We start from the raw sequence: 13,685 nt of genomic DNA on the forward strand, positions 1-13,685 counted from the left end.
GGACCGGGGCCCCGGCGGACGGGAAGGACGAGGGAGGCCGGCGGCGAAACGGAGAATCCCCTGAATCCCTGGAACCCGGTTATGAACTCTGTTGAGACGTCTGAGCGAGCGGCGCCCTAAGAAGATTAAGGCGGAGGGTATTTTTAGGCTTTATCTTTCGGGTAAACAGAGGATCCCGTCTCTAGGAAATCTCGCAACCAGCGGCAGGTCTATATCGAGACCCAGACCGACTGAGCCACTCCACCGCGTGCCTGCTCATACCTTCATATACTACGGGAATCCCGCCGCTAATCCCCCGTGATTGGGTTGACTCTTTAAGAAGATTATGATCTGCAGCTTCCTCTGCCGTCAGCTAGATATGAATCACAGTTTCAGATCAATCAACTTCCTATTTGGAGGAAGGGCGGGTGGGGGCGTGGCTTTCAGGTGCACGGTGAGGGGCCTCGGCTCATCCCGGCTCCACGGCACAGTTTGCGGAGCCGTCTGCTCGGGTTTCCGTTTCTCCCCCCGTGGATCTGAAGTCTCCCGTGTGGTTTGTCATGGTGAACCGCGCGTCCTCTAAAGCCCGTGGGGATTGGGTCGGAACGCTCCACGTTTAGCCTGGCCGCCTCCCAACGGCCAAGATTAGACGGTGGCCACCTTGAAGTGGGACCCGTCAGATGGAGGCGAGGAATCCGAAGCTTCACCGGAGGGCGTGTCCCTCCGGGCCAAGGTGGAGACACTAAAAATATATAAACATATAGAGACTGGGACAAAAAAACAACAACATTGGAGTGGAGGCATCGGGTTGATTCATAGAAACTGCTCAAATTTGTAAATCCCTGTTTTTATTCCCAACGTAAAATGTATATGTTAAAGTTTCAGATTTTAATAACTTCATTATCACGTATGTTAGAATGAATTGCATGCCATAAAAATCGGGAATAGAACCAATTCAGACAAACGGCCGCAAATAAATACACGACAAAGTCTGATAAATCACAGTTAAGATTCCTTTTGGGGGAGGTTTTTTTGTTTTTTTGTTGTTGTTTTTTTTTTACATAAAATGTCTAAAATGTCTTTACAAGAAAATCAGCTCAACCAACAAAAACAACCTTTTATCGGAGCTCAACATTTCAGAATGTGACTGAACGTTTTCAAGCGCTGGGTTTGGTCGGTGTACGCAGCCCTTCAGTTATTCGGGAACCTGCAGAGGCTCCACACGACAAAACCCCAAAGTAAGTAAATACAGTTAAATCAAACCTGGAGTTGTGTATGTTAGGTGTCGTGCGTGAGTGGTGCTCGTGCGTGTGAGTGGCGCTCGTGCACGTGGGTGAACACGGAGCACTGGAACAGGCGTGAGACAGCTCCACCTACTGGTGGGAAATGCACGGTGCATGCTCCCTCGACTTAAGTATATCAAGTCCATTATTATTATTATTATGATTATGATTATCATTATGGGTTCAAATAATCGCAACAATGACCACAACATCACTGAATACCCTCTGGCCTGTATCAATGCTTCTCAACACCTTTTCGGGCAATGGACCGCCCTGGATTCTCTCAAAACGATTGTTCTAAATCCATTTGTTGAAATATAGATGAGCCGTTTGTAATAACAATAACTACTAATAGTTAACTGATTATTTTAGTTTATAAACATTTTTCTCGCTAACTAACTTTTTGGGGGTTTTTTTGGGGGGGGGGGGGGGGGGGTTTGCATGTTAAGCACTTTTATACATTTGATGCGTTTTATTTGTTAACACTGTCGTCCATTCGGACTACATTAAGTCAACTGTCATTCCAGTGATTTTAACAAGGAAATGACAACTCACACAGGGCACAATGAGAATTAACAACTGCATTTAAAGACTTTTAAAACATTAGAAAAACATATATTTGGGCGAAACACATGATTATCAGCAAAACCTGAGCAAATTAAGGCATTTCGTAATAACGTTCTTGCGTTGGCCCTGACCAGCTTCCGTACTTTATCTATTTTGTTTATCGTACAAACGTGGTCAGGACGTCAACAGAAAAAACAGTTAAAGTGACAAAGTGATCACAGATAAACTTTAATTCAACCTTAAGATTAAAAACTGCCCCGTTTCAACTCAGACGCAGGACGGAGGACAAACCTGGACGCTGTTGACCTGACCTCTGCTGACCTCTGACCTGTGACCTCTAACCTCTAACCGAGGTGCGTTCAAGTCCCACCCCCAGCTCGGACAAGCAGCGGCTGGCGGTTCGTCTCATTTCAGTTGAATTTATTTCATCAGTTTATTTATCGCCCGTTGATTAACCAACAGAAGTGTGATTTCTTAAGGAAGATGTGTCTGTTCAGTGTTTTCTGTTTATTTTTGGTTTTTACATTTATTGTCAACATTGTTTTATTAAATCTTCAGGTTGATTTTCAACGTTGTACATAATGTATATTTTATACAGTTAACTGTATAAAAGTTACGTACTTTTCATTTTTGTTTCCCATATATTGTCAATTATCATTTTCATATATTTATTTTATTCTACTGTTCTATTCTGTTGTTTTATTCTCTTGTTTGATTCTATTGTCTATCCATCTTTCCATCCATCCATCTACCTGTCTATTGAATAGTAAAACTGTTCATTGCTAACTTTTCATTTGCTGTCCCTGAAGTTAAATCCTAAATTCACATTTATATTCTTCATATAATTTTCTTTTTTTCGATATAGCTTTGATAATAATGTTTTACTTTGATTTAAAGTGTTCAAAGTTCAAAGTGTTTTATTTGCCAAGTGTACAGTACAACACAAGGTCATTCGGTACAATTAAACTATTGGGGCATGACAGGCAACAACTGCGTAGTGGGCATAAAAACATACAATAACAAGGCAAATATAAGGAGGAAAATAAAAAAAAAAGATAAGAGTCGAATATAAAAAAAAGTAAGGGTCGATATTAATTTCCATAAACATGTGGTCAGTATGTCTCCCCCGTCAGGGCCGCTCAGTTTGTTAGGGCGTGGTGCCGATAACACCAAGGGCCTGATCACAAATGTATACTCAAATAGAGATGGAAGTATCAGCTGCAGATCAACGGCATGCCAGTGTATGAAGCATCATATCAAAATAATAAACTCAGTTTTCAACATTTAGGGGAAATTATTCAGAGCCCAAGTTTGAATCAAATCATGTGGTAACACTTTGAAATGTAGTCAGTCGGTCAATTGCCATTGGACTTTTGGTTTTCTGTGTCTTAAATCGTCGTAAATGTGAAGTTATATGTTGAAACTGACACCCACTGAAGATCTAAATAGATGTAAATAGATATGACGTGATATGTGATATGAGTGTGAATATTTTCTGTGGTATCTTTGTCGATATCCAGGTCACATTTTGACACCGATGTAAACAAACAGATAAACCTGAAATAGTGGACAACCTCTTAAACTGTATTATGTCGTTATATCAACAAATTAAACAAACGCACGGTGTGCTTTCGTCAAGACATTCCCTAATCAACATCCCATAGAGAACACAAACACTCGTGTTCAGATTAGTGTGTATGCTCATATCCCACACATGAAGCAGAACGTTTGGGAAATTACCTGAAAAGACGCTTCAGTCAAAGCATTTTATCAATGGAGGCATTTCCCTTTCATCGATAAACAGTCATTTGTGTTGAAATACAAAACTCTAAAAATGTAACTCCCTTCTTCAGAGACACAGAAATACTTAAAACGGGAACTAGATTCATTATTTTACTTAAAAAAAACTGAAAACACTGAGTCGCCACATGCAAATACGCCAACGACTCCAAAATCTTCAGATTAAAAGGTGATGCGATTCATACGCTTTCAGTGTTTTCTTTTCATGAAGATTTTCTTCATTTCTGTGTAAAAAAACCAACACTGTTTTAAAATACATCCCAAGCCACGTTCCCTTTGAATGAGCAGGCCGATGTTTTTTGTTACTGTTTTTTAGGGCACAGCCCTGATTGGCCACTAGATCAATGGGGCGGGGCCTAAAAGTAAATATTAAAAAAAAAACGGTCACGGTGACGGTTTCCACTGTTTGAACTCATCGTAAGAGCACTTCAAGGAGGAATGTGCCAAAAATGTCAACTAGTACAACTGTTGGAAGTATTAATTGGAAGCTGGAAGTTTACCTCAGAATTGACACAAAAGACTTATTGATTGGATGTACTTTTAGCAGCTTGTGTTTGAGATAAAGTTTGCACTGTTGTGCTATTTTTCCACCATTTTGACAAAACCTTTGATAAAAAAAACAGTTTTTCAGGAGTTGATGGAGTGCGAACCCTCCCTCCTCTCCTCCTCCTCCTCCTTCTCCTCTCCCCCCTCGCTCCGTCCTTCCTCTCCCTCCACCAGAGGCTCTCGCTCGGCGGGGGTGCTGGTCGCGGCGGCGCCGGAGCGCTTGGTCGTCCCGTTCAGCGTCCCGCCCTGCAGGACGGACACCAAACACGTCAACATGGCGCTCGGAAAGCAAACTTACGGGGGGAGCGGTGGCCGTTTCCAAATTTCCACCAAATTTGACGGACCTGTCGCCGGTCGACCACGTTGAGCAGCACAGACGTGATGATGCAGCAGACGGTGTTGACCAACATGAAGATCATCATCCTTTGCCAGCGCACCAGAGAGATCTTACTGGAACACACACACACACACACACACACACACACACACACACACACACACACACACACACACACACACACACACACACACACACACACACACACACACACACACACACACACACACACACACACACACACACTTATGCGTCAAAATAGTTGTGATATCTTTCTTTACTTTTTTTTTAACGTATACATTATTACAAACTGTATCGCTTCATAACTACCCTCCTCAGATGGTTTGGAGGGTGTGATTCCCTCATTTCACAGGAGCTAGGCTACCTGAACCCCTCTGCGGCCATGCATTGAGCTAACACGTCGCTATCTCTGTCCTGGAAACTCAGGGGGGAGGTTAGTATCGACCTTCTCGTCTGAATCTGGATTTTTTGGGGGGGGGGGGAAATATATATAAAAGCTAATTTCCCCCATTTGCCTGGTAAATTTTATGGAAAAAAAAAACAACAACAAAAAAAAAACGATAAATGATAAACTTGCCAGCCAAAATGTCCGATAACAATTCTCATACAAAACGTAGCCGCTCCACCTCTCCAACGGCCGGATGAGACGGGCCACTGGTGCGGCTGTCCCTCACACCTCAGCCGTCGCGCACCAGTCCTCACTTTCATTGCGCCACAGGGTTTGTTTCACCCTCTGTCTGGTGCGTATGAGCCATTCTGCTGGTCCGAGCACATCTGGTACCTGCACCGGTAGCAGGGAGCTGATCCCCGCACCCTGCCTCCCCAGGGGAGAGAGCTTCTGGGGGAACCGTGGACTGAGTGCTCGCTGAAGTGGTGAGGTCCGTGCAAGGGGCTCTGTAACCTCGATGTACATTATATCTGCATTTGTAACATAGACTGTTATGAAACGTGACCAATAAGGTTCAAATTTGTCCGGTAAAATAAACTGTTTTCGGACACAGGACCGAGTTTTACGACAGTGGGGTAAATGTGTAATTGCACTCAGATTCTGTAGGGGCGCAAAATACCAAAAGTGACATAATGCTGCTTTAAATCAGTGAAGACGCCTGCTCTACCTGGACTTGGTTCCCAGAATCTGGCCCACGATCAGGTTGGAGACCCCGATACCGACCATCTGGATGGAGGTGGCCAGGCCCATGGCGGTGCCCAGCGTGGCCTGGGGGACCACCAGGGGGATGGAGGGCCACATGCTGGCCTGGAACACAGCAGGTGGAGCTTTATGAGGCAGTAACAGTCGGGGACCACCAGGGGGAGTTACAAATTGCTTCCTGCATCAGGACTAGAACCCGAACCCTTGAAGAGTTATGAACTGGAACCAACTGGTCCCTCATAACTCATGTCAGATATTATAGTAGATGAGTGAGTAGTAGTGTATCGGAGTATGTAGTGTAGTATAGTACAGTGCAATACGGAGTATTATGGTATATTATTACACAGCTCTGTGGAATACTCGATTCTGATTGGTCGAGAGCTGCAATTGGGGGTCAGTTTTTTCAGAATAATGACCGCTGACCTGTAGCTAATGACCATTGCCGCGAATAATCACTTCTCTGCCTGGATTCACTTCCTCTTATCACTCTGCTACATGCGAATGCTAACACTAGCTAGTGGCGCCATCCAGTGGCGCTGCATAAAAACTACGACGAAAAACTTGAGGAGATGAATGTGATAGATATGTGTAGATATCAAAATCCCCAATGTCCCATTCAGTGTTAATGTACATGTATACAGTATGTCCCACCTAAAATTAATAACAGTAAAGAGGTTATTCTTATGTAGGAGAATAGTTGACTATGTTGTTGTGACTATTTTTCTCAGTTTAAACGAGACATACTAGTTATCAAATCATTTAAAATCAATGTTCTGTGTCAGTGTCTTTTTTTATGTAGTAAGTAGCCGTGTGCAGCCAGCTACTCATTTTCCCAAAATAAACCCCTTCAGAGTCATGTGACCTGATCGCCCTCTTCGTGCTCATTTTGGAATAATGGCCGACTGGCTGTACGTTTTTCCTCACATAGTTCAGTGCAGTATAACGTGTGTCAGTGTAGTATACTGCAGTGTACTAGCAGTGCCGTGTGGTACAGTACATTTGCTTTGTTCACTCACAGCAGCAAAGGAGTAGGTGACCCCCAGCCAGATGGTGCAGACCAGTGGGGGAACGAAGGTGAAGGCCAGAAGACCGAACACCGGGAGCGTTAACACCGCACAGGCCAGGGAGAAGATTCCACGCAGCCCCACGTAGTCCTGCAGCGAAAAACAAACACAACCCGTCAAACCTCCCGTCGCGCCCACAACTCCCAAAATACCAGGATGGAGGATGCGTGCGTTAGTGACTTGGTTAACCGGACCGACCCAAGCATCCCAGCATGCATTTTGACCAAGTCTGAGATTCTTTTGACATCTCAGACTTTATTTTAGTGATAGTGCAGCAGGTGGTGTCCGTCAGTAGGTAATTCTGACCCCGCCAGGGCTTTACAGCCGATGGAAATCTCACTGATACAACCTCCAAGTCATACGGACGTTTCCCTGGACTCCCTGGAGGCGTGATGGTGAATTAAACATAACTCACGATGAGGACGCCCACGATGGCGGAGAGCACCAGGGAGCTGTCGTACACGGCCCCCGCCACATACGCCGCCTCCTTCTGAGTGTAGTCGACGTACTTGTCCCGGATGAACTTACTGGAAGGTGGAAAACAGCAGACGTTGGACATTTCACCTGGAAACAGTTTGTCTGAACAGACGTCACGGCCTCCTACTTACTGCGGTAAACGTAGGGTTGTATTTGGATGTGTGTATGCATGCAGAGCCTGCTCCAGTACTGCCTCTGTGCTGTGTCATTCACAGCACAGAGGAACGGTTCTGTCGTTTCTATGGAAACTGAAAAGGAGGCTCGGGAGCAAACCTGGCGTCAGCGATGAAGGGGAAGATGCCGTTGTAGAAGAACATGATGGTGAGAACCAGGAGCCAGTAGCGGAGAGAGAGAAGCTTCACATCCTGTATCCTCTGCGCACACAAAGATCATCATTATTATTATAAATATTATTATTATTATTATTATTATCATCATTGTGATAAATAATAACACATTCTAAGCGTGGGGGGAGAGGGCCTGGTTCTTACCACTTTTCGAGACTCCTCCTGGATCACCCCATCCAGTCCCAGCTGTTTCATCCCCATCTTGTCCAGAGCGCTGACCGTGATGGCCGACAGGAAGCCCAGCACGCACAGTATGGCACCTGGAGAAAGAAACACACAAACAGGATGTAAGATAAGAGGTTAGAGTAGAGTTATAGTAGAGGGAAGTAGAGTGGAGGCAGAATGGAGGAAGAGTTGATATAGGGTTTATGTAGAGTTTATATAGAGTAGAGGTGGAGTACAGGTTAAGGTCGAGTAGAGGTAGAGTAGAAGCAGAGTAAAATAGAGGTAGAGTACAAATAGAGGAGAGTACAGGTGGTGGTTGATAACAGGTAGAGTAGCAGTAGATGGAGGTAGAGTAGAGGAGGGTAGAGTATAGAAGATGTAGACTAGAGGCAGAATAGAGGTGGAGTTATAGTAGAGGGAGGAAGAATAGAGGTACAGTTGATGTTGAGTAGAGGTAGAGTAAAGCAAAGTTAGGGTAGAGGGCAGTATAGTAGAGGTAGAGTAGAGTACAGGGAGGTAGAGTAGAGTACAGGTAAAGTAGAGTGTGGTAGAGCAGGGTGGAGTAGAGTACAGGGAGGTAGAGTAGAGGTAGAGTAGAGTACAGGTAGAGTAGAGCGTGGTAGAGTAGAGGGTGGTAGAGCAGGGTAGAGTAGAGTACAGGAAGGTAGAGTAGGGTACAGGTAGAGTAGAAGGTGGTAGATTAGAGTACAGAGAGGTAGAGTAGAGGCAGTGTAGAGTACAGATAGAGTAGAGGGTCGTAGAAAAGAGAAGAAGAAGAAAGAAGAAGAAGAAACAGTCTTTATTTGTCACGCAACACACCACACTACAACACATGCTTGCACACACACACACACATGCACATGCTTTGATGGTGCCGGTGAAATGGATCCTCTGCATTTAACCATCCTGGCTTGTCCTTCCTCCGGGGGCACAGCCAGGAGCCGTGGGCAGCATACGTGGACGCGCCCGGGGACCAGGTGATAAGTGTCCATCGCTGGTCAGACGATGGTGGGTGCATGTTTTTGGTGGGGTCCTTACTGACGTGAGGTGGAGGTGGAGTGGAGGTAGAGTAAAGGTAGAGTAGCGGTAGAGTGGAGGTGGAGTAGCAGTTCCTACCTCCCCACAGAGTCCACTGCATGCCAAACTGCTCCTCGAACCTCTGCGTGAGGAAGAAGTTGAGGACGGAGCCCAGACGAGAGAAGGCCAGAGTGAGACCGAAGGCCAGAGCCAGCTCCTTCCCCCGGAACCAGAAGGCTGTGATCCTGTTCTGGACGACTGGAGGGAGGGAGGGAGGGAGGGAGACGAAGAGAGAGGGAGGGAGGGAGACTTTATTGAACAACTGTCATCAAACATAGGTTTATAAGATAAATGCAACAGAAAAGATTCCACTCTGCGTTCTCCAACCGCCCAACACCACCCAACAACCACCCAACCCACCTGAGCCCCCTCCAACAACCTCCTTACACACCCCAACAACCCAGGTGTGTTGTATGTGTGGTGTACATTGTGTGCAGTGAATATGTACATTTCATTTATGTGTATATATGTGTGTGTGTGTGTGTGTGTGTGTGTGTGTGTGTGTGTGTGTGTGTGTGTGTGTGTGTGTGTGTGTGTGTGTGTGTGTGTGTGTGTGTGTGTGTGTGTGTGTGTGTGATCCCTACTGGTCAGAGATCCGTTGCCGGAGCCGAACAGCAGGCGTCCCGTCAGCATGATGGGCAGCAGGTAGGGGGTGCCGCTGAAGTGGGAGCCCAGGGCAAAGATGGAGGATCCCAAAACACACAAGAAGGAGAAGAGGAAGACTCCGACTGTAGAGAGGGCGGGAGGGAGAGACATTCAGGGAGTCATCATAATGTAATACACAGTTTGTATTCATACTAATATCACACTCTAAATTAATATAAAGCTCAACAAGCAGGACCTCAGCTGGATTCTATGAAAAGGGAATTTCCCAACAGTGAGATACACACACACACACACACACACACACACACACACACACACACACACACACACACACACACACACACACACACACACACACACACACACACACACACACACACACACACACACACAAATAAAAATATTTATTTATTATTTTATTGTTTTACAAGGAGTTCTTCAAGATCATCCACTCACATCGGTTTCCCAGTTTGTCGATCAGGAAGCCGGCCATTATGACCACGATAGCGTTGCTGAGGAAACAGACATCACAAGTCGTCAGGTCAGGGGCAGCGTTGCGGTCGGACCGTCACCCACCACAGAACCACCGTAAAAGCAAAACCAAGCTGCGTGAGACCACAGACAGAAGACGGGGAGGCTGGTACGTACGTCCATGCGTAGATGGCGTAGAGCAGGTTGTACTGCTGGGGGCTCATCCCCAGCCCCGGAACACAGTCTACCGTCCCATTGATCACTGTGGCGTTGGGACACGTAAGGTTCTGCTCAGTGAACACAAGACCAGAACGGGTCCATCAGGCTTTTAGGATACGAGCCATGAATCAAGTTCCTCACTTACGAGACCATTTTACCTCAAAATGAATGGTGTTTACCTTCTCAGCAGATGTAATCTGATACCATGCTGCTGAGCGTGCGACTTCATCTTCTACAATGTGTCCCGTTTGATTCGGAGTCCTCTGACATAGGGTCAGAGTGTCACCGGAGGGGAAATAATATTGTGAAATTCAGTGGGAATAATATTGTGAGGTGTTATCATCAAGGATTTTATTTGACCTCTGCTATGCATTGTATTGTATTTTCAGTTGAAGATAACATGTGGACCGTCCCCTGTGTTGACGTCCGGCAGCAGAGTCGCCGTCTGAGCTCCCTCCGGATAATGTATGATAACGGGGTCTGGCTGGGTCTGGTCGGGTCTGGTCTAGCCTCTGACCAACTCCACTCGTGCTGGTTATTTCTACAGAATGTTCTGACTGTGACATACAGTTGGTTTTGTACTTTGACAGAATGTACCTATTGAAAGTCGCTTTGGACAAATTACATAAGTAATCACTCTGAAGGGGGGTTATTTTGCATTAATGGCCATCTTCTGGCCGTACGTTATCCTGCTTTATACACGGCTACTTCCTCAAATAAAATAATACATGGAGACTAAATATTGTTTTGAAGTTATTTTATAACTAGTATGACTAGTTAAAGAGCTGCCACTGAGAAAAATAGTCACAACAGCGTAGCGCAACGGGGGACGTGAAACCAGCCGAAAAAGTGATTGCCCGTGGCAACGGTCATTATTAACAGCTCAGCGGTCAGAAATAACTGACCAGCCAGAATTGAGTATTGCACTATTTCTTAAACAGCTCAACTGCTGATTCTATAATAGTTTCCTTATTCATTTAATCTTTGTAAATTAATGTTATTCTGATACTTGAACATTAGCGAAGCAATTTTATTGAACAACCTCCGCTTGTGTATTTATAATATATATATATATATATATATATATCTCACAATATCAGCAGCAATTCCTCCCTCCCACCCAGCCCCAGTGGCGGGTTACCCTGGTGTATTGCAGTATCGTTATAGTTGTATTTATATAGCATACGTATGAAGTACTCCGCTTACCCCCTGGAACTGCTCCTGCAGGACGCTGGGGATGTCGAAGCAGAAGTAAGAGCCAAACGTCAGCAGGCAGTTGAAGAACAGCACCAGGAAGCGGTAGTAGGCTGCAAAACACAGCACAGGACAGGATGCCTTGATTGATTTTTAATTGTTTGATGACTCGAACTTCAATAGGAAGTCACCTTAACAAAATTAAATAAACCTGTGATAATAGGATCAATATTTTGAACCGTTTGGGCCGTGTACAGGTAAATGTATATAAGATAAGATAAGATAAACCTTTATTAGTCCCACAACAGCTTAGCCATCATCCTCCTTTCCCCCACCACCTGCACTGGGTCCAGGGGGGGCTCCCAGAACAGAGCTGGCCTTCATTGATGCAGGGTTTCCCCTTCATTACATTTCTTAGTATAATAAATTATTATGAAATGCTGTGTGGAGTAGAGGTTATGCCGAAATTTATTTGAATTGATTTCCAAATGTACAACTTTTTTTCGACAAAGGAACTGGTCCCTTTTCTTTAAACTTCATCATTAATCGTTTTTTTTTTTCATTTCAATTATGATATCTACTGGTAAGTAAATTATTGATAAAAAAAAAATACAAAATATAAAATGACGACTTGTAAATAAAAATAATACAAATGAGTATATTGTTTTACCCTGTTTTCACACTATTAATTCAACAATAACAATAACTTTGCAGAACAAGTGAAGTTATGTCTTAGTTGACGTAGCAATTTTTGTTTAATTTGAATTATTTGCGACGATATAAAACAGAACAATATAATAAAATGATCATCACGTTATGTCTCGTCCGTGTGGACGGAACACAATGAGCACGTTAACCCAAAGCCTTCCGCTGACCGGCCGTGCCTACCTCTCTCTGCCGGCTGGGCCATGGCGGAACCAACTGGGACTACTTAACACGGAACGGTCGCTCCGGTCAGGTCCGGTCGATCCGTTCGGTCCGGTCAGGTCCGGTCGGTCCGTTCAGTTGTCCATCTCCTCGGTTTGTTTACGTCCACCCGCTGATGTGTAAACAATGCGGATGGACCGACAGACTGGAGGACGCGGGAGTGATGCGTTGGAAGTCTGGTGCTTCCGCCAAACCCGGAAGTTGGAGGTCATGTGCCAGACGTCACTTCCGTGGTATGACGCCCCTTTACTGGATGGTACCGGCCTTTGCTTTATTGATCTAAAAAAAAAAAAAAAAAAAAAATAATAATAATAATAATAGTTATTATTATTATTATAATTATTATTATTATTATAATAACAAAACATTATAAACGAACGAACTAATATTAACGGTGTTAATATTCATCTTCTTCTTACGGCTGCTCCCGTAATTAATAATATATTTATACTTTTGTATTGTATGTATTTATGCTTTGTCTCTTTATTTTTTTCCTCATGCTGTTTCCAGGTGCAACTCATTCTTTCTACAGAAGTGCCTCCCAAATGTCTCCCTCACACCACTTCATTTTGGATATTTCCTTTTAACCGAATCCAAACTATTATATTTCTTAGGAAAACATGTATATTGTTATTTGGCTGTCACACTGAATGTTTTGATTTACTGCAAATGGTACGTCATTTGTGCACATTTTTTTCCCTCATTAATTTACTTACATTCACTCCATCTTGTGTTAAACACTTAATATTTATTTCAGTTTATTGTGTCCTTACTAGCACTAGTGATGCTCTCGTATTATATATACTATTATATATATATATACACTTCTATTGTGATTATTTCATGCAAAACATTTGCATTGCTGTCATATACTGTTCCTTGGAAATTAGTGTCTGTGCCAGATAATGGCCAATCATGAAAATAGTAAACAGGTTGCAGTTGAACTATATAGTAATCCTATAACACAGCGACAGTTGGTGTGCAGCCGCTCTGCCTTATGGTGGCTGCTGTCCTTCCTGCCTTCTGCTGCTTCTAATTACAGAATTCTAATCTACACATAAACCCAGTTGGTTCCAAACAGTCTGTTGTGTTTGATTGGCTTTCATGAAGAACTATAACCTCATTTAACATGCTAACCCTCATTCAGCTAATGCAATAAACAAAACCTGACTTCATGCATCAGTCATAATGCACTTGTGGTTGTTTACCAGCCTAAAGACTAATTACGTCAATCAATTGCATATACTATTAGGCCTGTGTCATATCATATATTTATTTACACACACACACACACACACACACACACACACACACACACACACACACACACACACACACACACACACACACACACACACACACACACACACACACACACAGTTAAAGATGAATAATTTCAGACCAATAAATGGCGATCCTTGAATTTCTCATTCAAACTTGATGACCCAATGAAAT

The 13,685-nt window shown here is 44.0% G+C and overlaps 1 protein-coding gene across 1 annotated transcript; it reads right to left on the minus strand.

Moving 5' to 3' along the window:
* Positions 1–2,697: 2,697 nt before the first annotated feature.
* On the minus strand, positions 2,698–12,328 carry mfsd1l (major facilitator superfamily domain containing 1-like). The gene is made up of 13 exons (XM_080021395.1): positions 12,192–12,328; positions 11,316–11,416; positions 10,068–10,177; positions 9,876–9,931; positions 9,398–9,541; positions 8,853–9,011; positions 7,716–7,831; positions 7,498–7,598; positions 7,163–7,274; positions 6,700–6,837; positions 5,649–5,788; positions 4,520–4,625; positions 2,698–4,421 (listed from the first exon to the last, which is right to left on the minus strand). The coding sequence occupies exons 1-13, from the start codon at positions 12,211–12,213 to the stop codon at positions 4,257–4,259; spliced, it is 1,470 nt and encodes a 489-aa protein (XP_079877521.1). The 5' UTR covers positions 12,214–12,328; the 3' UTR covers positions 2,698–4,256.
* Positions 12,329–13,685: the final 1,357 nt, after the last annotated feature.

This window comes from Zeus faber (assembly GCF_960531495.2).
Source record: "Zeus faber genome assembly, chromosome: 20".
Lineage (NCBI taxonomy): Eukaryota > Metazoa > Chordata > Actinopteri > Zeiformes > Zeidae > Zeus > Zeus faber.

Coding starts and splice junctions, on each gene's coding strand:
- mfsd1l (XM_080021395.1), bottom strand. CDS start 12,213: ATGGCCCAGCCGGCAGAGAGAG. Junction 10,178..11,315: donor TGCAGGAGCAGTTCCAGGGG/GTAAGCGGAGTA, acceptor TTCACTGAGCAG/AACCTTACGTGTCCCAACGC. Junction 6,838..7,162: donor CCATCGTGGGCGTCCTCATC/GTGAGTTATGTT, acceptor TTTTCGCTGCAG/GACTACGTGGGGCTGCGTGG.